The 24,496-nt window shown below is 44.4% G+C and overlaps 1 protein-coding gene across 7 annotated transcripts in view; it reads left to right on the top strand.

Annotated features, from left to right (window-relative positions):
• The window catches only part of C20H1orf226 (chromosome 20 C1orf226 homolog), a 344,401-nt gene that overhangs the window by 230,982 nt on the left and 88,923 nt on the right, over window positions 1-24,496 (top strand). For 3 of the 7 annotated variants that reach the window (XM_061120244.1, XM_061120246.1, XM_061120247.1), the window contains 2 exons: window positions 6,899-6,991; window positions 18,560-18,633. In XM_061120244.1, coding sequence (XP_060976227.1) covers window positions 6,899-6,991; window positions 18,560-18,633 — 167 coding nt within the window. Of the gene's footprint in view, window positions 1-5,634; window positions 5,657-6,898; window positions 6,992-18,559; window positions 18,634-24,496 lie in introns of those variants that run through there. The other 4 variants (XM_061120245.1, XM_061120249.1, XM_061120250.1 and 1 more) reach the window with 3 other exon arrangements.

The following is a 24,496-nucleotide window of genomic DNA, read 5'->3' as shown; positions in this document are numbered from 1 at the left end:
ATTCTGGATACAAATAAAAATATGTGAAAACTCTTGTAGTATGCTTCTATGGACCAGAGTAATGTTTGTGAACAATGTGATCTGTATGGCCTCCTGTATTTAAATAAGCAGCGGCAGCAGCCAACTTCTGGCCCTATCCCAGATTGGCTGAGTGAGCATCTCTGAGGTCTGGCTTTGGATACAGATTCTGCCATTTCATCAGGTATCCCAAGAGGAATTTAAAACAAGTTTGAGATCTCCTGGTCTACAGAACTGGGTGAATATGTAATTTCTACATTTATGTTACAATGGCAATGAATATTCCTCTCTTTAAAAAGTAGCTCCTCTGCTTTCTTTTAAACAATGTGCACTTGATGGGGATTTTATTTACACCCAACTTTCAGTGATATGTCTTGCTAAAATAAGTTATGTTGGGCTTGAGGTTGATAGATAGGAACTAAATGTCTGTACCTGGTATTCCAAAAAGCCTCAGGTATTCTAGAATGTGGATTCAGTACCAGCTTTGGTGTTGGTCTTGCTCAAATTTCTGAGGTTTCATGGGAATCAACAGTACGAGTTACTGAGCCACACAGCAGTGTCAGGGACTGCATGGATGCTCTTGGGCAGCCCTGTCCTTCAGATTCTGGCTCCATAGGCTGGATCTTAGGGAAGCTGGGTCGCCCAGAGAACAGAGGTTCATCTGCATGACCATCCCGTTAATTTGTTACCTCTGTACCTGAGTTGATTGAGAACAGCCTTGACCAATGATGGAGGCTCTAAATTATTTCACTTAATGAAGTATGGATCAAGCAAAAGATAAGGTACTTACCAGCATGCTGTGGAGTTTAAAAGAATTAAAGAAAGTCAGATCTTCTTAGGGGTCGCTAAGAGTCAGACACGACTGAGCGACTTCACTTTCACTTTTCACTTTCCAGCATTGGAGAAGGAAATGGCAGCCCACTCCAGTGTTCTTGCCTGGAGAATCCCAGGGACGGGGGAGCCTAGTGGGCTGCCGTCTATGGGGTCGCACAGGGTCGACTGAAGCGACTTAGCAGCAGCAGCGGCAGCATATCTTCTTACAGTCTTTATACCCATGGAATGGAACTTAGGTTTTAATAACTTGAGTTGTTAATCAGTTAATTAACTTATGGGAGATTTATTTTACCTTTGTAGACAGTGTTATGTTTTCTCAGGCTTGGTAAATAACCACTGTCAGCTGTGTTCATTAATTTATTTGACATTAATTTATCACCCTCCTGTGTCCTGGTGCTGTATTCTTGGGCACAAATATTTGTAAGATGTTTCCTGCTCTCAAGAAGGGCCTGGCCTAGTGGGAAATCCACAACCTATCAATGGTGAGTGATAGAAGAGGCTGACATGTGGCAGAAGCAGCCAAGTCGATGGTGTAGTCCTGTGGGAGGATATGGGAAGTGGGAGTCGACCTGCAAGGCTTCCCTGTGGAGCAGGCTGAGCAGATAATTTAAGAATAAGCAGGAGTTCATCAAGTGGATGGTGAGGGGAGGGCATTCTGGACATAAACATTAGCAAATGCAGTTACAGGGAAGTATGGGAAAGTATGGCATGTTTGACTTGCATGTGGGAGAGTAACAGAAATGTCCTTGCACAAGCAGAATTAAAGTGGACTTGTCATGAGAAGAAATGTGTTTGTTACAGTGTTTTCAGATGTTTATATTCTCCTGGTAAAATATGCTTTAAATTTTCCATTTCAACCATTCTTAAACACACAGTTCTAGGAAATCTACCTACAGCATTTGTACTGTGCAACTGTCATCCTTGTCCATCTCTAGATCTTTTCTTCTTCCAAAACTGAAACTCTGTACTCCTTAAATGCTAACTCCTCATTCTCTCCTTTCCCCCAGCCCCTGATGACCACCATTCTACTTTCTGTCTCTGTGAATTTGAGTACTCTTAGGTACCTCATGTAGGTGGAATCGGGACTTTTCCGATAGCTCAGAAGATAAAGAATCTGCCTGCACTGCAGGAGACACGGGAGACACAAGTTATATCTCTGGGTCAGGAAGATGCCCTGGAGGAGGGCATGGCAACCCACTCCAGTATTCTTGCCTGGAGAATCCCATGGACAGAGGAGCCTGGCGGGCTACAGTCCACGGGGTCGCAAAGAGTCAGACATGACTGAACTGACTGAGCACGCACACACTCAAGTATGTTGTTAAACTTTCCAACTTTAAGTGCAAAGTGATTTTCTACAAACCATTTATAAGATGGTGCCTTTGGTTGAAGTGCTTACAGTTTTGCTACAGAGATGTGTTTGCACTCTTGAACCCGAGACTGTGGGCAGAATGTGATTAAAATGCCTAACTGCACTACCAGAATTCATTTGAAATTTTCTGTGGTCGGTCGCAGGAAGCAAAGCCATAAGACTTATTCTAGAAAGGTGGTAAACACAGCTGATTATCAGCCAGGGGCTTGGCCAAGCAAGAACATCACTATCTGTGTTTGCAAACTAAATCTCCTCTCTTGGTCAAGTAGCACCTTGATTCATAAGTGGAAGCATTGCGGGGACAGTGGGAAGGAGCTGGGCAAAGGAAATTTTATGGAGAAGAGTGAGAGGATCAGCTTCCTATGTAGCTGATGAGCGTGCATCACTTGGTAAATTGTAGACAAGGTAATTGAAGAACCAAAGATCCTTATTAAAAAAATCCAGGATTCTTCAGGGAGCTAGACATTTTTGTGGAAATGGATGTGTGTGAGTGTGTGTGTGTGTGTGTGTGTGTGTCTGTCTGTCTGTCTGTCTGTCTGTCTGTACAGCCCCAAGCTTCCCCTGACTCCTAAGAAAGTGATTGTCATTAATACTCATTTCTGCAGTACAGCAGGGCTGGGCCCGTCCCTTCATTAACACACACCTCTGTTACAGACCTCCTGCTTCCCCTTCTTGGACACCCTGTAGTTGGAACTGGAGACACACAGGATTAGGAGCTAGCCCTGGGAGCTGGGGACAAGGAAGCACTGGGGCCTCAGAGAGAACCTGTTCTGTTGGCAGCTCTCTGACATCCAGCCGACGTTCGCACTCACGTCCCCGGTTGGGTGTTTACTCCTGGCACCTGCTGAATCTGGGCCCCTCCGTCTACCCAGCCTCCCCTTCACGGGCCTCACTGGTTGGCACAGCACGCTCACTATTCCCACACAGGGTCCCCAGGCTCTTGTTTATGAACCCAGACACTTGGTCTCTCTAGTCAGTGGTTAGTGTTCCAGGGCTTGTAATGTTTTGTTTCCTAAAAGGTCAGGTCCTGTCGGGCTTAATCTGTCCTTGCTGGTGGGGCTCTGACTAGCAAAGCAAATAGATCAGGTCAGCCTGGCTGCGCTGGGGGAAGAGCCAGGCCTGTTGGCACAGACTTCAGAGCTGGCACAGGCTTTGTGGAAGGCTGGCCTGGGCCGCAGACGGCGGCACCAGCAGTCCTGTTTGTTCTTCGGCCCCTGGCAAAACCTGGGCAGACTAGGTTCCTACCTGGCAGAACACAGATGCTTCCTCCTGGACCTGCCTACCCTTTGGAATAGTGCAGTCTGAGAATGAGGAGAGCTTGTCCTTGTGAGCCTCTTCTCTCTGTTCCCCTGGCCACTCCTATCATCTTCTCTCTTTAAAATCCATTTTCTGTCCCCCCAGTGAGCATAATAACATGACTGTCCGATTGAAGTATAATTGCCATATAAATAAATGGTTTTATGATAATAAAGATTTGAACCTTTTCAGACACTTGATTTCATTTCCCTGGTTTTCAACAGAACTGCGGTTTGAGTACCTGTTCTCTGGTTGGAAAGGGTTTGAGACATCCACCCACCAGACATGTGGAGTGGGTGCAGAGTGGGTCCAGCCGACGAGCCTTGGCAGCGCTCAGGCAGTCCATGCTGGCCGCTGTCACGGGGCCCGGAAGCCTGTTCCTGCCTCTCTCGCCGCTCTCGACTCTGAAGCACTGCTGGGAGCACCCGGCAGCTGTCGTGCGGGGGAGCACCTGTGTCGTCCCTGTCACTGAGGGTCTAGTGCAGTCCCTAGGTCATGCTTTTCCATGCTGTCCTGTGCCCACACACCAAAGAAGAGCCATCTGCAGCTATGGCAGTGATCGAGTTAGAGGCTGTTTTCCACTCCAAAGAGAATGTTTAGTTGCATTTTGAGTTCTTAGGATCAGCGTATTAAAGACATGACCAAGGTTGTCAAAGTACAAACTATGGAAATGGTTTAGATTTTAGATATACAGGCCAAGAGCTGGTTGGGCGCCTCTTGCCAGCCTTGGTTTGGGGGCAGGGATATTGATTTTAAAAAAAATCCCAAAGAGAATGAAACCAATAGGACCATGGACCAAACAATAAAGCGACATAGTCATATTTTTCTGGAAATAGAAGCCATTTATGGGTCTGGTTCAGCCGGCAATAGTATGCTCTCTAGAACCAGGGCAGGGAAGTGACATCGTGCCTTGCAGAGATGGTGGTTTATTTGCTAAGTTGTGTCTGACCCTTGCGACCCCATGGACTGTAGCCCACCAGGTTCCTCTGCCCATGGGATTTTCCAGGCAGGAATACTGAAAGTAGGTTGCCATTTCCTTCTCCAGGGGAATCTTCCCAACCCAGGAATCGAAGCCGAAGCCGGGTCTCCTGCAGTGCAGGCAGATTCTTTACTGACTGAGCTACCAGGGAAGCCCTTAATATTCGCTACTTTGATTTGTTGCTGGAAAGAGGGAAGAAGGGAGTGTGTGGAGCTTGTGCGAGTGGCATCCTGGATGAGAGCAAAGACAATAAAGCAGACAGAGATTGACCTGTCTGGGGCAGGTTTTGTCCACCTCTGGGTGTTTCCTGGACTCTTAAGGCCTTATCTCCCACCTGAGCTCATCAGAACACACCCCTCTGCACTCCTCCTCCTGGCAGGAGCAGCTGTGATTGTAGTGATTTGTTTCCAAGGGAGGCACAGCTGAAAGACTGTGTTCATTGAAAGCCTGCAAGCAGTGGTAAACGCAGGTGTGGCAGGAAATGGAGCTGGTTCACCGCTCCCAGTGGGCACAAGGCCAAAGTCAGCAGACGTACAGAGTCTCATGCTGGCTCTCCCACCCAGAGATAATTTCAGCTCATCCAGTGCTGCACCTGAGCGGAATGCTGCAGTCGGGGGAACACCCTGCAGATGGTAGCCGTGCTTTGCGTTGCATGCCGATCACACAGCTCTGCCCTCCACCAGCTTGCAGCCATTGACTTAGAGAGCAATTTGTAACATGACCAAGGCTGTCTCACAAGCCAGACTCCAATACAGATAGCACGTCTCCCTGTCCTTCACTGTATTCTTCTTGATTGGCTCTGGGTTCCCAGACTCTGAAACAGAGTCTGAAGTTGATGTTTTCTCTTTCTCCTGTGTGTCTGCTGCTCTTCTTTCAGGATCCCTGGTGAAAAGGACAGCTGTTGACAGGATAGAGTGATTGGGAGGGTAGGAGCCGCAACCACCAGGCTGGGGAGTGATTTATGTTGTTATCACCTAGAGACTCAGATCAGCAGTAAACCGGAACCTGCCCTGATGATGTGAAGAAAAATACTTCACCTCAGTTAGCCGGGTCTTGTCCTTATCTCTAAGAAGCAGACAGCCAAGGGGCATCAGAGCTAGCTGTGCAACAGAACAAGAAAATGAGCTGACATTTCAGTGGAAGGGATCAAGTACAGGCAGGTAGGAAGCTCTCATTTGAGTTCTTAAAATCAGAGTATAACAGCATGGCTGAGGAAAGGTTCTAGATTTCTTGTGAGATTTTCAAGATAAGTTATGTTTTTATCTTGTTAGGGTGGATTACATTCATGTCTTTCAAAATACCAAGTAGAAATAGGTTTTGGATGTACAGGCAAGGAGGTGGTACTTTACCAAGCTTGGGTGGTGGCATGGTGGGGAAGGGTCTTGAGTATAAAAGGTCCCAGAGAATAGAGCCTATGGGTTGGAGTAGACATTTTGGCCCTGGGTCCTGTATTATTATTTTTAAATCTCTGGTCCAAATGTTTGATTAGAGAGCTGGGCAGGTAAGTTTGCTAGGTGGTGATACCAAGATGGGGACCAGATGAAAATGGATAAGTGCTTAGAATAAAGTTCAGTGAAGAAAATGTAGAGTTATAGCACCATTCTGACTACATGCACAAACTTAAGAAATGGCTGTGAATGAGAAATATATAAGAAGAATATCTGGGATTGAGGATGAAGGCCAGCATCCATCAGCAGTGTAGTTTGTGGTCGAAGCAGGCCTGTTCAGGATTGCAGATAGAAGTTTAGAATATAGGGCTTGTGATGTGATGCCCTCCCTTGTAACCATCAGTAGTCAGATCCTTTTTAGAATACTGTCAAGAATGTTTCAGACTAGTGGGTAGGTCTGAAGACTGACCTACAGATAAGGGAATTTGGGACTTGACCTTGTAGAGAATAATTTAGATTTCATAATGATCTTTAAGAGGGTAAAAATCCTGATCTGAGGATGGATTTCAGCTCTTCTTAATCTTCATTGAGGATGGAATAGAGTGTCTCAGCAGCATTTGGGTAGACTCAAGGAAAACTTGACTGACAATGAAAGTCATTAAATGTCAGAATGATTTATTGAGGGAAGGGTCTGGATTTCTCATGAGATTCTCAAAGTAGGCTCTGTTTTCATCTTGATAGAATAGATCAGATCCACTCGCATGGCCCAGTGTGATAGCTGAGTGTGACACCAGTGACAATTCAGAGCCCCTGTTCTAGCCCAAGTATCGCCAAGCCCCTGCCTACAGACATCCACCTGCTTTTACATCCCCTGAGGTGCTTCATGTCCCCAGAAACTGCAGCAGCTCCCTACCCCCATCCGTGGCCCTCTTTTCCAGGTCACAGGCTCTCCAGGTCTGTGCAGATGACTGGCTCTAACTGGTTTGCGCTTCTTTGTTCTCTTCTCACTTGCAGTATGAGTTTAAAGCCAAGAACATCAAGAAGAAGAAGGTGAGCATTATGGTTTCAGTGGATGGAGTGAAAGTGATTCTGAAGAAGAAGAAAAAGGTAAGTGACTCTGAACCACAAACTCTGGTGAAGAGAGACGCAGGGTAGACGGGCGCGGGGTAGCTTTTCTTTCTAGGCTACTCTCTGGGCAGAATCCTTCCCTTATCTGGTGAGGTGGTCTGCTCTAACCAGCAACAGTGTTGAGAGGCTGTAGCTGGAGCAGAGAGAAGGCAAGGACCAAAGGCCTGGTCAGTTGACTGGCTTAGTCCTGTGTCCTATGAGTGACAGGTTCATTTCCTGGCATCCTTGCATTCACCCCTTTCCCCAATTCGATACCTTTACCTTTGAGTCTTGATCTTGAGGAATGCTTTAAATTCAAGTTCAGCAGGGTTCAGTGGGGGAGGAGGTGAGAGGAGGCTTCCTAAGCAGTTGTCCCATCCTGAATAGTCCCTCAAGACCCAGCATACCTACTGTTAAGTGTGCAGGAAGGCTGGGGTGTGACCCCGGTGGGCGGGACATATCGGTCCATGTGATGGGCCATCCTCTGAGTTGCAGAGGGGCCAGCAAGTGAGTGTACGTTGTCTAAACACTAGGCTGTTTTGTGTCCATTTTATGTGCTGTGGGAGAAAGATGTTCTGGGAAAGGTAGATTCGCATAATAGTCAGAAGGGAGAGTGTATGTGTTTCCAGAAAGAAATGGAAAAGGGCTTGGTTGATGGACAGTGTGTGAGGAGAAGCACTTGCTTTTTCCTGTTTCTAGACTCTGCTGAGGCCTTTGTTTTATACTCATTGGTGTAGCAGCATCTGTACTAATGTATAGACATCTTGAGCTGCCTTTGCTTCCAAGCCTCTATTGCTCTCGGGGCTTCCCGGGTGGCTCAGATGGTAAAGAATCTGCCTGCAATGCAGGAAACCTGGGTTTGATCCCTGGGTTGGGAAGATCCCCTGGAGAAGGACATGGCAACTTACTCCAGTATTCTTGCCTGGAGAATCCCACAGACACAGGAGCCTGGCGGGCTACAGTCCACAGGGTTACAAAGGGTCGGACATGACTGAGCAAGTAACACTTTCACTTTTCTCCATTGCTCTTAGTTCAAATGGGACTCAAGGCAGACCTTGAGCCTGGGGGTTATGGACGGTAAACACAAATACTAATACATAGTAGTAGGTACATAATACATAGAGGTATTAAAAGAGAAATACATGGAAGTAGGAAAGGCAGGGGGAAGATGTTCAAGTTGTAGTCGTCTTGCCAACCCAAGGATTTAAATCTTCTCTGTCCTCCTCACAAAAGACATTCCGTAGTGTATGACTGGACCTCTCCAGTGATGAGGAATCTACCACTTCTTAAGGCAGCCCGTTTTTTTTTTTTCTCTGGACAGCTGGACATTTGCAAAGATCTCCCACATATAAAACTCAAACTCATTCTCTTATGCTTCCTAAATGGGTGCTTCTATGGGTGTGGTTCCAGGGGTGCTTCCAGGGATGGTTCTAGAAAGTGTTTTATGGCTGTGAGATTGGAAGTTTATAGGAAGAAAATAGAAGATGGTATACTGTTTATAAAGAATTAACTCCTTAAAAATTTACAAGTAGTAGGGAATTTGTAATAGCTTATTAAATATCCCCGACTTTATAAACTTACACTGTGGGGACAACAGTCCCCATCGTATTCTTACCCTGGGGATCTTTTCTGCCCCTTCCCTCCACCCCACATATGTGTACACAGCAGTTAGCCTTGAGACAGTCTTTAGAATATTGTCCTCTCAGAGGTTCTTGAGAAGGAGAGTTACTGGAATAAGTGAGGCCTATCAGGTCAGTGGGATCCCTGTGCCCTTGTTAAAGAAATTACAGATGATGATCAACGTGAATTGAAAAGCAAGAGAGATCCTCAGAGGAAAAACGGGCCAATGCACCCAAGCTCGTGATTCAGCCAGCCAGGCTGAACCCCAGCTTGGCTTTCACCCTGTGTTGTCAGATCGCTTTTCTCTGCCCTTCACGTGAGGGGTGACTCATGGGTTGGTGCTCTCATGTACCACCTGATAAAATGGTGGTTGTGATTTGTGGACATGCTTCAGGTTGCAAGATGCTTTCACACCCATTATCGTCCCATCTCCTCACCAGTCCTGCTACGAAAGTCACCTGGACATCTCACTTGGTCAGCATTAATGGCACCTCATCCCTTCAGGGAACTCACCACACAGACAGTTTCCTCACTAAACTGCTCCCTCACCAGTGGCCGATTTGTCAGCCTCTCAGAGTCTGAAACTCAGACTCATAGGTTTTGAAATTATGGACCTTAGGATACTAACTCACACTGACAAAGCTCAAAAGAGGCCGATGTATAAACCAGAAATCAGGTCCTTTGTTCAGTTTGAGACGTTATACTGTGTTCCAGACCAGGTACTCAGGTTAGCCTCACAAGCACATTCTTCTGTCAGAGGCGCGTGATGTGAGAAGACACGTCAATAGAGGGTCGCTCCCTGAGCACGGAAATGGAGCAAGTCAGCTGATTGTGTGACAGGAGTGTTTCCTGGCCTCTGGCTCCATAGTAAACCGGATGTTCAGAGTGACCTTGCTGGGTACATGCTGCTCCTAGAGTCTGTTCAACAGACTGTCCAGGCTTTGCCTTCGTGACTCTGACTTCTGGCTTTTGTGGCTGGATGTCTCGGCATCTCCCCACCTCGCCAGTAAACATACACTTCTGCCTCATGTAATCTCTGCTTACTTTGCAGTTAGTTACATTCCCAGGCCTGCTGTCCTGGGGCCTCTTCTGTGCCTTTCAGGTAACTTAGTATACGTCTGAGAAGCCAGCCTCCTTCCACCAAGTACATGAAAACCAAGCTGGAGAAGTGTCTTGGCGTCCCTGGGACCCGGTGACTCACTCTGAAACTCTATCCCTGGTAACCTCTAGTGTGGGCTCCCCCTCCAGCGGCCCAGAACAGCTGATCCAACAGGTCTTTCCTCAGCGTGACTCTTCTGATGCCAGGCCTGGGAAAGGGGAGCCCCTCCCATCTCGGCCCTTTCAGGCCGTGGTTGTGATTTGGATGACGCCTTTAATCACAGGGTTCATTTTACACTGGTTCTGACAGATGAATGCACATTAATAGCAATCAGCCTTTTTTGTCATCTTATTCCCACGTGATTGTCCTCTGGTATCTGAGTATGCTGACACTGTGTGTGTGTGTGTGTGTGTGTGTGTGTGTGGAATAGAGAGGGGCCAAGTGTAGACAGGCCATGCTTCTCTCCAAGGAAATGGAGCAGTCGGCACATCTCAGTGATAAGGACTGGAGCCCTTGCCAGGTGGCTGTGAGTGTGGGAAGAGGCATGGCTGATGTTCAGCCGTGGGCACCGTGTGGTATAGCCTCGCTGTGTGTGTGCTGTACTAGTCAATAAAAGTGTTGAAATAGTCCCCTCCTCCTGCTAAGAGCTTGTTGCTTTTTACTAGGTCAGTGTAGCACATCGGAAGGAGCCCTCAGCTGAGAAGAGAAGACCTAGGTTCTAGTCCAAAGTCTTACCTCCTGGCTGTGTGGTTCTAAGCAAGTCATCTTAAATGAGTTGGATTAGGCGATCACTTTAACCTTGTCAGCTCAGTTACTCTGTACCGACTCTGCAATGATGCTTTTAGGGGCTTGTGTGTGTATGTATAGGTCACCTGTGCTTCTTCAGGCTTTTGAGAACCTTTTGTGCTACCAAGAAAGCAGACCCCAGAGACCAGATAGGTTTGTGTAAAAAGTTTCTGTCTCCTGAACTTCCAGGGCAGGATGGGAACCTCAGAGGTCAGGAACTTCCCCAAGCAGCCTCCAAGCTGCTGCTCTCTCCGTAGCCTGTCCAAGACTGTTGAATGATGGTGTGGCTCCCGGCTGGGGGAGAAGAGTGTTTACGGGGACTTCCTGTTCTGCAGAGAATGCTTAAGTTCAGGGGCCAGCTCTATAAGCCCAGCACTTACTTGGACGCCTGGTGCATGCAGTGTGTTTCCAATGATTGTGGCTGTTGGCTGGTTGGGTGAGTGAATATGATTTGTGTATGAGGGTGTCATTAAATGAGGAAGAATTAAGTACTTAGCAGTTGGATCAAATGAAGTCTTATTTGCTACTCTTGGCTGTCACGTTCTTCTCCCTTTTTCTCTTTCCATCAGTCTTCCCACTTGAAAAAACATGGATCAGAGCCTTCCTAGGCATAGAGAGGCCTCAGTGGAAACTGCTAACTTCATTATATTACGAGCAGGACTTCTTCAGTGACTCTGACCATCAGATGCTTTATTCTAACACAGGCAGTAGCCAAATATATTGGGATCATCTCTTATTGAGATGTAAAGAGAAACAAAAACATCTTTTTGGTTATATTAATGTGCCTAAAATGCTGTTGTCTTTAACTGGCACCAACAGATAATGACTCTCAAGTTCCCTTATGCATCTTAGGTTGTGTTTGTGGCATAAACCCAGCCACAAAGATGATTGGCTTTGCTTTGTGGCTTCTCAACCAGCACATTATCTTCAACTCCCAGCAAGGCCCAAGTACTGATCTTTTCTGTGTATATGATAATTATTATTTATTACAGTACTGGCATCACACTACAGCACCATTGGCTAGGGAGTGGACTTCTGAATAAGGAAGATTAGTCTTGAACTTCATCCAAAGGATTTTTCTACAAAAGGACTAAAGGGCCTCTGTTTCCTGTGGGGTTTTTTTTTTTTTTATACACACCAATAAGTGTATTGGAATCCCCTAAAGCATTGTTTTAGAAAGGCTCTGCTGTTCTCATTAACAGATATTTATTGTGTCTAAAGGAACTGGGTAGGATACATAGGGGTATTAGATTAGCAAAATTAATTAGCTTTCCAGCAAAATTAGCTATATGCACACATAGGTCTATCATAGCTCCTATAGCATTGCATTTTAGTTATTTGTGTCTTTCCCTCATAGGCTCTGAACCATTAAGGGCAAAGACCATGTGTTCTCTCTGGTTCTATTTTATCTGTTTGGGAAGGCAGAAGACCAATGGGAGCCATCTGATTGTTACTACACGCTAAGATGATGACAAGTACATCTAACAATAATAGCCAACACTGAAATTTACCCCCTGCCATTTGCTAGGCTTTGTTTGATGCAGTGTATAATTATTAGGTCTGCACAGCCATCCTGTGAGGTAGGTACCATTTTTAGGTTTGGTTTGCAAAAGAAGATTGGGTGACTTGCCCGAGACCTCAAGTCCCTTCAGTGGTGAAGTTGGGGTTTGAACCAGGTCTGTCTTGTTCAGATCCCAAGTGGGTTCTTCCTGCCACCGTATTGCTATGTGTGAACTAATCTCCTCAGACTCCTTTAGAGAAAAACTGCTCTATAGGAGGTGCCTAATTAATCAATCCAGTGTCTTTAACTTCTAACCTGTACCCTGTCACTGGGATATCACATCGCAAGGAAACTAGTTTCTGGCTCCAAGAGTACTGTTCATTCCTATGAAAACACACAGCTTAGAATTATAAAACCAGAATTTGGGAGAACGATCTTTAGAAGTGCTCTAGTCTGATCCCCTAACAGAGGACAGGAGAAGAAATGGTCCTGAGGTCACCCAGGCAGTCAAAGCCGGGACTAAACTGAATCCAGTCTTCTTTCTACCATGTTTTTTGCTAGTTTTAACACAGGCATGTTAGGGATTTTGTGCATCGTGTGAGAGCTTATTAGTGCTTCAGTTTTGAATTGTGTTTTCTAGATCTGTATGGGTTATACCTTAAGATGGGTGGTAGCTGTGTTTTCAGACTAATCCCATTCTGTCTGGAGGTGTGGGGAACCTGCCAAGCTGAGTTACTTTGGCCTTTGCAAGGTGGTTTTCCTTTTTTTTTTTTTTTTTTTATTGTTTAAGAAGTCACCATTGCTTTCAAGAACATTAATAAGGGTTACAGATTTTGTGGTGTGCTTCCTGATAATTTCCAGTGGGATAGGAAATAAATGGAAGTACAGAGTTTTCCTCTACTTCTGGGTTCCTAGGGAAGACCTCCAAAGATGCCATATCCGTTGCTGGGTTCCATATCCCTGACTCTGTTTTCTGTTTTTGGCATTGTTCCAGGCTGACTACCTCTGAACCAGGTTTTACTCCCTGCCAGGAAATTTTGGATAACAGAATGGCTGTAACTTTTTGTGGAGGACTGGATATTTACACTTATTAGATAAAGGAAAGAGAAGAATCTGTACTTAAGGATGTGCTTGCCTCATTCAGCAGTCTTATAAAAACATGCACTGCAAGCCCGTTACCCTCTCTCTCTGTTGAAAGTGAAAGGCTTCCTGACAGTGGAGAGTGAAAAACCTTTGATTCTGTCACTTGGAGTAGCAAAGAGATGTGGGGTCTAGAGGTAGACAAGTTGGGCTTTAATTGCCACTGAACTCGATGGCCTTGCAGGGGAGTAAGTTATCTTCCTGAGCCTCATTGTTTGTCTTGAAAGTTGAGATCAATTTTGATAGTATTAGGGAAGCAGCATATAAAGTTCTTAAGTGGAAGAAAATACTTTTCTTCCGTATCAACTGGGAAATTTCCAGTAAGAATGAGAAAATGAAGCAGCTGAATATGACTTTCCTGTATCTTTCCTTTTTCACTTTCTCACTTTGTGTTATTCTGGGTCCTCCAACAATTAAATGCCATGACAGGATTAAATGCCCGTGGGAGAAAGTAGGGAGGCAAGGCTGGCATAGCTGTCAGGTGTAGTGTGGGTCTGACTCCAAGTGAAGGAGCGCAAAAGGAAGGAAGGAAGACAGGTTAGGTGAAAGTCTCAGGCTCCAGTGTGGTCCGAGGAAGGTTTGGCAGGGCCGCCAGGGAGTTCTCATTGTCTGTCGGGGGATCCCTGTGTCTCTGAGGATGGGCCTGCTCAGAATCGACGGACACTGGTCACTGTCTGGGAGTGGGGCCCCTGTGTGCACGTAATGATGGATTTCGAATGCAGCTCCTGGGGTCCCTGAGTTAGTTAAGGAAGGAAGGAAGGAAGGAAGGTGAAGTCGCTCAGTCATGTCCGACTCTTTGCGACCCCATGGACTGTAGCCCACCAGGCTCCTCGGTCCATGGGATTTTCCAGGCAAGAGTACTGGAGTAAGTTAAACTTCCTGTAATTGGTGGCCTGTGAATTTCCATTTGTATGACAGACTCTTTCTTTCTCTAGAAAATTTTTATTAGCCAGTATGTGAAGCAGAACCTTCCTTCAAGTTAAGCTGCTCTATCTCATGACTTTTTAATTACCTTGGAGTGTGGAATACATTTTTTAAAAAGAAGAAAAGAAGGAGAGGCTGCTGGGGTGGGGAGAGGCGTGGAGAGGGATGGGCTAATAAACTAATTCAGAGTTCTCTTAAAAGGCTCAGCAGCGCCACAAGTGTCCTTTGTAGGTACAGAGGGGACAGAGAGTAAGAAAAACGAGCTATTCCCCAGTTCTGGATGTTGGCAAAATGCTGGACGGCTGCCCCTAGGGTATCAGCATGCTCTGTCCGCTCACATTTTTATCCCTGTTCCTTTATACTTGTGGAGCTAGTGAGGAGGTAGATCTGTCCCCCTGGGCCTTGCTCGTTGGCCTCAGCGATGTCACTGCTTGCGCTCCCAGTGGTTCCAGTAGGGCCCTCCGGAGCCTGGACCTCAGGCTGAAGGAGCCTGAAGACCAGCCTGGCTCAGTCCTGCCAGTCCTCCTGGGGCTGTTTGCAGGGTGCTTTTTCCTTCAAAAGTATTCAGAGGTGCCACAGGCTTTAGGGAAGCGTCCCCCTGCCGTTCCTCTTCCTCTTCTCTTCCCTCCTCCACCTCCTTTTCCATTCCCGTTTGAACGTGAAATGTCTTCATTCCCTGGCATATTTTGGAGACCACAGCTCATTGAGGACAGAGAGTAGCAAAACTGAAAATTTCCTCCCAAAGCTACCACATTAAAAAAGAACTGGTTTCAGGCATATTTTGGAGCTCTGAGTTTTCTGAGGACAGTTAAACTGAATTTGGCTCTAGTTATTATTCAATAATATATCTCTCCTCCACAGTTGAAGCCAAATTTGATTTATAATCCCATAAAGGTAGGTCATTAGCTTTTCTTTCTCTCTTTAAAAACATTTTTTTCCTGAAAATTTTTTCCTTAGAAGACTATTAGAAAACTGAGGGAGAAGGGTGATGATCTCTTTGTTGTTGTTGTTGTTTTTTCTGTATAATGTTTGGAAAGTTTAAAACAGGGAGATGTTTAAAACAAGTTTAAAGCAAAGAGAAGAATCAAGTCATTTTTAAGATATCCAGAACCTCCTTCTGATTCAAGCTATTGAGATAATACATTGAGTCTGAATTATACCAGAGCACTGGTCAAAGACTCAGGAGAACTTGAGACTAGTCTTGAGTGGCTATTAACTATGGGGACACCTTGCTCAAGAAACTGCACTGCTCTGGTCTTATTTGAGAGATGATAGAATAGGAAGGATATACATTGTGTGGGGAGGAGTAGAGAGCCTTTAGTTCTCAAGGTGTTGGAACATCATCCAGACCTTGAGGAGACTGGGTTAAAATGCTCCAACCATATTTGCCTCAGGTTCTTTGAATAACTGAAACATTGGTGAGTCCTGTCTACCCTCCAAACCCTTTGAGTTATTTTGATAATTTCTCTATCCCTTCATAGATTGAATGGATTCATGCAAGGATTACTGTAGTTTTTGTTTAGTTGGTCAGTTGTGTCTGACTCTTTGTGACCCCATGAAACTGCAGCATCCCAGGCTTCTCTGTCCTTCACCATCTCCCGGAGCTTGCTCAAACTCATGTTCACTGAGTCAGTGATGCCATCCAACCATCATATTCTCTGTGGTCCCCTTCTCAAGGATTACTACAAGTAATGCAAGGATTATTACAAGACCTTTAAAGGGAAATATAATGGGATTTTATGACTTTTTTACTTAAGTGGATTTTAATGGAATTTTCAGAAGAAGAAAATTAGTAAGTGAAAAGATGTTTGTTTATTTTTTGGCCAGGATTTTCTATATGGATACTCATATCACTTTAAAAAGGAAAGTATTTTTTCTGCCTGCTGTGGCCCCTTCTGATATTCCTCAATAAGATAACATAAGATTCCCTGGGAGTCTGGAGTCCTGGGAGTCCTTCTCTTCAGATCTTCCAGAGAAAGAAAAATATTTATTCTGTATTATTTGCTTCATTATTCTTTCCTTTTGATGAAAGTATTAGTTGCATTCCTTAGACTTGCAAGGAAGAGTCTTGCCCAGATCACCTTCAGCAGAGGCTTATACCAGGCTGGGAGGAAATGTGGGCTGGCACACGATGCTTCCTCAGGGGTGCAGTCCTGAGAGGAAAGCTATACACCTGGTCTCAGAACCCACCTACCATTACTGGGAGCTCCATCTAGGGCCTGATTGTCTCCAAGGAGAGGATTTGATTGGGTGGAACTGGGTCTTCTCAGGCTTCCCAGGTAGTGTTAGTGGTAAAGAAACCAATGCAGGAGACGCAAGAGACACAGGTTTGATCTTTAGATCGGGAAGATTCCCCTGGAGGAGGGCATGGCAACCCACTCCAGTATTCTTGCCTGGAGAATCCTTTGACAGAGGAGCCTGGCAGGCTACAGTCCATAGCATAGTAAAGAGTCGGAAACAGCTGAAGAGACTTAGCGTGCACACCTGAGTCTTCTCATCATGGAACTCAAGGACTGGGCAGGTCTGGCCAGCCCCTCTGTGACACTTGATCTTGCTCATGTGCAGGCGGTGCTGATTCTGAGCCCCATCGATCATGGCTGATTAGCAAGGACGGTTCATCAGTTGCATACAGCGTAAGCCAAGTCACCCACACTCAGAAAGAACCCTCTTTGAGGTTACTTTCCTCTGGAGGGGCAGTGGGTGTGGCAGCTCCTCAGATCTTTATGGGCTTTTTGGTGCATTGAGTTATTAACTCTTCTATTAACTTTGAACAATTACAACAGAGTAGCAAGGACTCTAATGAGCAGACTTTCCTGATGGTGAGCACACTGAAGCTGGATCCCTCAGGAGCAGAGAACCTCACTTGTTAGCCCTCCCAATATTCAGCTCACAGTGGCTGTTCATTGAGTAACACCAGGAACGGGTCCTGGCCAGGGACAATGGGATCCCCATCAGCTGGCTGTCTTTAGAATGTCAAGAGACCCTCCTGTGCAAAGCCCAAGACTCCAGAGGAAGTATGCTGAGATTCTCCTATTAGGGATTTCAATTTACACCGTTTCATTGGTCTAGAAAAATGGCTGTCAACCCTAGGGTCACATCACAATCACCTGAAATGTTTGTTAAAGCTAAAGATTACTGGCCTCACACAAGCTTACACCATCATCGTATGAATGACTCCAAAGAGCCAGAGCCCTGGCATCTGGAGTTTTGTAAACACATACAAGCCAGACTTCCACTTTTCAGATGGGTGCATTTTTCTCTATTCTTCCTGCTAAAGTGCAGCTGAAAACCCTGACTATTATCTGTAAAACAAACCCAAGATTCTGAAAGGTGGAGAAAAGGCAGCCTGGCTGGGGACACAAGGAAGGAAACAGTTGTGAGTTCCCCGAGGTTAGTTTTCATCTCGTATATCCCAGACTCAGAGTCAAAGAAGCCTGCCACCCAGATATGACACTGGGAACAGACACAGAACCCCAGCAAAGCCTGCTTTCTCTCCAACCCAAGGAGGAGGGAAGGGGAGGCCCAGCAAGGCAGAAAACCTCCAGCCAGAAAACACGGAAAAGCTCCCCCCACCCCAGGCCAGCAAAGACTGTGAATGGGCAGCCTAGACGCTCCCCTTGCCAGGAGTCACAAGGGACTGCAGACTCCCCAGCCGAGAAGAGTGTAGGGCTTCCAACCCTGCGAGCTGGTAATGAACCCACTCCCCATGTTCTCTTCCGAGGAGAGCCAAGAATGTTCCCCCCAGGTGTCCTGAACGCACTGCCCCTGACAAAGGCCAGTGAAGACGGAGCAGAGTTCTCTGCCCCTGCACTGCAGGTGCGCCTGAGGGCTTGAGGTGGCTGCTTCCCCCGACATACCGGGGTGCCACTGACTTCATCAGGCATCTGGGGTTCCAGTATTGCCCTAGAATCCTCTCCCGCTGCCATCCTCCAGCCCCGTTCCTGTCCACTCCCCCAGCTGCTTAGCGTCCATCTCCCTTGTGTTCACAGTAGGTTAGGTTCACAGCCAGGTGAATATCCTATTTGGGGTGACTATAAATGTACTAGTTAGCTTGCCAGGCTTGCGTTCAGCCTTTTCCTCTGCTCTTTAAGGGAGGGAGGCTGGGGTCCACAGTGCACATGAATTTGATAGCATCATTCAGTCTCTGTGGCAACTCCTCTCTTCTGTTCTCCCTGCTTCTCCTGCTCCACAGGAGTGATGTATTATCTTTTTTCCTGGTTACTTCTCCACAAAAGTGTGATTTAGACTGTGGTCCCCTGAGACCCTTTGGCTCCTGCCTACTCTCTGCACTCTTGAGAGACACTCTCCTAAAGTGCTTGAAGGAGACACATCAGACCAGATACTTGACATTTTCCACTTGTCCATTTGGAGCAATCCACTCCAGGCCTCTTAGAGGGAACAAGGCCAGAAGCAAACGCATGTGTTTGCATAAGCATTAGTAGCTCAATGTGTGCCCTGGTTCTGTAGCTGAGGACAAGCCTAACTTATTCATTTACAGCTTCTTTTATTGCAGAAAAAGGAGTGGACGTGGGATGAGAGCAAGATGCTGGTGATGCAGGACCCTATCTACAGGTAAGAGCCCCGTCTCCAGGGTCCACCGGTCATCTCTTGGAGCCATCTGTCGGGGTGGTAGGTCCAGACAAATAAAAATAAATTTCTCCTTCCCCCTCCTGAGACCTGTTGTTTCTGTAGATGTAAGTACAAGAAGCAGATCTGCCATATCTTTTAGAGAGGAAAATTCTTCTCATAATTGCACCAAGGGAACTTTGACGGGTTTCTGCTTGATGTTTAATCCAACTCTTTTAGTTGTAACTTGAGACCTTTTCATTTGGTATCAGTTATATTTTAACTGAAATTTCACGATTGTATGTATGTTGATCAAAATGAGAGAAGTGTGTTTTTCCATTACCCTATGCTTATAATTTCCCACAGTTAGTCTGTTCTGCCTTTCTGCCCCCTCAGAAACTGAGCATGGATAAGGGGGTTATGTTCATTTGGGGCAGCAGGAAGTCCCAAATAGAATCGATAGAAATTGCGTTCACGGGGAGACGGGTATTCCTACAGAGACTAGATGACTGCCGTCCACGTGTACCCCGGGCAGAGGAGTGCCTGATGGAGACACACACACATCCAGGGCCCTGCTGGGACCCACACAGACTCTTGATCCCTGTGTGTCTTCCTTCTGTCCTGTGTCTCTGCTGGTCAAGCCCTGTCCCCCTCTTCTTCCTTCCTGTTTTTTTCTCACTGGGGAAAGGGTATTAGCTATTCCTTTGGGATTTGGGGGTTCTAGATTTAAGTTCTGATTTTATCTCCTCTCAAATTACTTGCCTTGGTTGGCAAAGTGAATTAAGGTTGGAACTCACCTGAGAAGTCAGCATTTATGGTGGCCTTGCCATCTAGATTAAAGAGTAGATAACTGTGAAATGGAGTTTCCATTCATTCAAACAAATATGCGCATTTAGAACACTTACCCTGGGTACTATGCTAGGTAATTTAGTAGATGACTAAAATAAGTCCCTTGTTCTCAGGAAGTTTTAGTGAAGTAGGGAAATGGAACACTGAACAGATCATTGTAGTACAAGACAGTGTGTCTGACAAAGTGAATTTCATTCTTTGTGTTTCCTTTGTACTTGTGTTTGTTGAAATAATTGTTATGTGTTACTGCCACTTAAAAATGTATCTTTTACCACTAGGCTATGAGGCTCTTATCAGTGAAGAGCTGTGTTCAACTCACTTTTGTATTTCTAGCACCGAGCCTGTGTTTGTTCTCTATGAGGCATTTAGTAAATGTGTGATGGGTAGATGGATAAATGTATTGAATTAATAATCCAAAAATTAAGTTAACGTAAGTGTTATGGTGATTCATGGGAGGGAATGATCACTTTCTACTAAAGTGATAAGGAAAGGCTTCAGAAACAAGTTGTGTCATAATGGGGCTTTAAGGATGTGAATGGACAAACCTCTGTCATTTGCACCTCGTGAAAGGAAGAGTTTCTTGGTTTTTTGCTTTTAATTTTTACAGTGGCATTATATACATATAAAAGTGACCTCTGTGTGGGTGCTGGCCATGAACTTTAATCTTGCCTTTTCCTGGTTTGAAAGAAGCTTTCCCCAAAGTTTCATATCCCAAATAAACTGTTGTTTTTATTTGTTCTTATAGCAGCTTTTTTGAGGTATAATTGACATACAAACATTGAGCATATGTAACATGAATAATTGGGTAAATTCTGACATATTACATTTGACTTCTAGAACTGTCACCTCAGCCAAGATACTAAACATACGTCTCCCCCCAAAGTTTCCTTGTATCATGTTGTATTCGTTCCCTCTCATCATTCCCTGCCCCATCTCCTTTCCTCCTTCCCCAAAAGTCCCCAGACAGCTACTCATCTCCCTTCTGTTACTGGAGATGAGTTTGTATTTTCTTGAGTTTTGTATGTATAGAATAAAAAGTATAAGTACAGTATACCCCTACTTTTTCTTGGTCTGGCTTCTTTCATTTAGCATATATCCTTGCCACTGCATATATCAGTAGCTTATCCCTTTTGATTACCAAGTTGTTTCCCATTGTATGGGCTTCCCAGGTGGCACTAGTGGTGAAGAATCCACCTGCCAATGCAGGAGACGCAAGAGATGCAGGTTTGATTCCTGGGTCGGGAAGATGTCCCAGAGTAGGAAATGGTAACCCACTCCAGTATCTTTGCCTGAAAAATTCCACGGACAGAGGAGCCTGGCCGGCTGCAGTCCATGAGGCCGCAAAGAGTCGGATACCACTGAGCGCATTGAGCGCGTCCCATTGTATAGCACAATTTACTTAGCCATTCACATTTAATGGGCATTTTGGTGATTTCCAGTTTTTGACTGTTACCGTGAAAACTTCTACAAGTGTTGATATACAGTCTTTCTGTAGAATTATGTTTTTGTTTTTCTTGGGTGAATACCCAGGAGTAGAATGATTATTTGTTAGGTGTATGCTGAGCTTCTTTTTAAAGTGAATTTTAAATGGTTATCTCTTTGGTTGGTGAATCTCAGAGTGACTTTTAAGGTGTGTCTCTTTGTTTTTTGGCTGCACCATTGTTTATTTACTGGCTGTGTTGCGGGGGCATGCAGGATCTTAGTTGCTGCTGCTGCTGCTAAGTCGCTTCAGCCGTGTCCGACTCTGTGCGACCCCGTAGACGGCAGCCCACCAGGCTCCCGTGTCCCTGGGATTCTCCAGGCAAGAACACTGGAGTAGGTTGCCATTTCCTTCTCCAATGCATGAAAGTGAAAAGTGAAAACGAAGTCACTCAGGCGTGTCTGACTCTTCGAGACCCCATGGGCTGTAGCCTACCAGGCTGCTCCATCCATGGGATTTTCCAGGCAAGAGTACTGGAGTGGGGTGCCATTGCCTTCTCCAGGATCTTCATTCCCCTACCAGAAATAGAACTTGCGCCCCCTGCAGTGAAAGCATGGAGTCTTAACCACTGCACTGCCAAAGAAGCCCCTGTTGAATTTTTTATGAAACTGCCAAACTTTTTTCTAAAGTGATTGTCCCCCTAGTTCCTTCACATCTCTGCCAGCATCTAGTATCATCAGTCTTTTTAGCCCTGCATATTGGCGTAATACAGTATCTCATTGGGGTTTTAATTTGCATTTTCCTAGTGAGTAACTATGTTGAGCACCTTTCCATCACATGTGCCATTTGTATATCTTTTGTGAAGCATCTGTTCCAGTCGTTTAGCCCATTTTTAATTTAGGTGTTTTGCTTTCTTTTTATTGAGTTTTGAGGGTTCCTGATAAATTTTGGGTACATGTCCTTTATCAGATATATGATTTGCAAATATTTTATTCAAGTCTGGGTTGTCTTTATGTCAGCAGTGTCTTTTGAAGAAGTTCATATTATATCATTTGTGCTTTTGGTGTCATATCTAAAAAATCTTTGCTAACTCAAGGTCACAAAGGTTTTCTTCTGTGTTCTCTTTTGGAAGCGTTATAATTTTAGACTTTAGGTATATGATCTATTTTGAATCATTTTTTTTTTCATTTATTTTTATTAGTTGGAGGCTAATTACTTTACAATATTATAGTGGTTTTCGTCATACATTGACATGAATTGGCCATGGATTTACATGTGTTCCCCATCCCGATCCCCCCTCCCACCTCCCTCTCTACCCGATCCCTCTGGGTCTTCCCAGTGCACCAGGTCTGAGCACTTGTCTCATGCATCCAACCTGGGCTGGTGATCTCCTTCACCATAGATAATATACATGTTTTGATGCTGTTCTCTTGAAACAGCCCACCCTGCCTTCTCCCACAGAGTCCAAAAGTCTGTTCTGTACATCTGTGTCTCTTTTTCTGTTTTGCATATAGGGTTATCATTACCATCTTTCTAAATTCCATATATATATGTTAGTATACTGTATTGGTCTTTATCTTTCTGGCTTACTTCACTCTGTATAATGGGCTCCAGTTTCATCCATCTCATTAGAACTGTTGAATCAATTCTTATATGATGTAAGGAATATATCAAAAGTAATTTGGGGGCAGTTTTGTTTTGTTTTTGCTCTGCAGATGAATGTCCAGTTGTTCCAGGCTCTTTTGTTGAAAAGATTGTTCTTTCTCCACTGAAGTACCTTTGTTGAAAATCAGTTATCCGTATCTGTGTGGTTTATTCAGAACTCTTTATTCTGTTCCCTTTATCTAATTGTCTGTCTTGATACCAGTACCATAGTGTCTTGATTGCGGTAGCTTAACAATCATTGACATCAGATAGTCTTAGTCTTCCAACTTTGTTCTTTTTCAAAGATTTCTTCCCAATTAGTATAAATATGGTATATCTTTTTCCATTCATTTTTTTAAGAAGAAAAAATGGGTTTTGGTGGGGAGTAGAAGACATCAAAGAAACCTTAAAGTGAATTTTTCTTTGGCCAACCCCCACCTTAAAAAAAAACATAAAACCCTCCATACAGCAGACCTTCTGGTTGTAGATGTCTTGCGGGTATCTTCCTGATGTATCAAAATTCAGCAGCCTGTGTTTTTTGAACAAAAAAATGAAGTTTTCTTAATGCTATTCCAGTTTCCTAGTTACTTTTCCCCCCTCCTGGGTTTTTTTCCCTCATGTGTTAAATTCTGTTTTAGTTTCTGTACATGTGTGTATATATCTATGTGCTGTGGGTAGATGAAAGAGGACTTTTTTCTAAACTGTGTGTGTCCCCTTTTGTCATCAATAAGGACATTTATTATCATGATAATATATAGTAACATTTACAAATGGGCTTTTTCTTGGGGATAATTATTTTCCTGCCCTTAAGGAACCACTCTAGCTAGATTCAGTAGTACTGTTGAGGAATACATAATTGCTCTGCCTTTGATTACCGCAGCATTCACATTAGGAAAACTCCTTTATGGTAAAAACAGTCTTCCTAGTTAAAAGAGATGACTTTGCGGTAATGAAAAGTAATAACAAAGTAATGAAGTTTTTGTTTTTATTAAGTCAGAGTTTCAGTTTAAATCTTTTGCATCCCTTCCATAGAATAATAGAATCATTTTTTAAATTGTGATGAAATATATACATATGTGTATAGATGTGTGTGTGTGTGTGTGTGTGTGTATAAACATAAAGTTTGCCATTCTGTCCACTTTTAAGCATACAAACTAATGGCCTTCATTACATTGACTGTGTTGTGCAGTCAGCATCGCTATCTGCTTCCAACATGTTTTCGTAACTCTAAACTTTGCGTCCGTTGTGCACAAACCCCCTACCCCTTCTCTTTGAGCCCATGTAACTTGTACAGTCATGAGCTTTAAGACGTTAAAGTCCCGCGGTGAGCATCCGGCTCATTTCCCCTCCATTACAGGGTGCCTCGATTTCTCCAAAGTGTTTGCTATTATAGCATTCTTCATTCAGTGAAGGCAGATGTCTCTGTTGATGTAATTTTTGTCCATTTATCCTAGCTCTCTTCTCTGGAGCCACATTTGATCTTATTTCCTTAAAGTTTCTGAAGCCATTCTTCATATTTTTTCTAGACTTCCTAATTTCAAAACATCATATTTCTTCATAAAATATGTTAGAATTTAATAGAATGTTCCAGTGTAAATTTAGAGACACAGATTCATCCTCATGATATAGAATTTTGCATTTGTTTTTTAAGAATTAGATCATATTATGTTTTATTCATGTGTTAAACAAACTGTGTTAAGTCGTACATTGTGGTGGATTTAATTGTTCAGAATCCTCAGGATATTCACAGTAATTGCTTTCAATCAAGATTTTTTTACCCATTCTTTATTTCTGCAGTTTTCTGCTTTATTTTTTAGCCTAAGTACATAACTTTACATACACTTTTGTTAAATTAGATGCATTTCATTTGAACCTATTATTCAAAACTTTTGGATACTTGTGAATCCTGGAAGCAGATAACTATGACTGTTATGGCATGAGGGATTTGTTATAGGA

Source organism: Dama dama, chromosome 20 (genome assembly GCF_033118175.1).
Source record: "Dama dama isolate Ldn47 chromosome 20, ASM3311817v1, whole genome shotgun sequence".
Lineage (NCBI taxonomy): Eukaryota > Metazoa > Chordata > Mammalia > Artiodactyla > Cervidae > Dama > Dama dama.
This window is presented reverse-complemented; position numbering and strand designations above follow the sequence as displayed.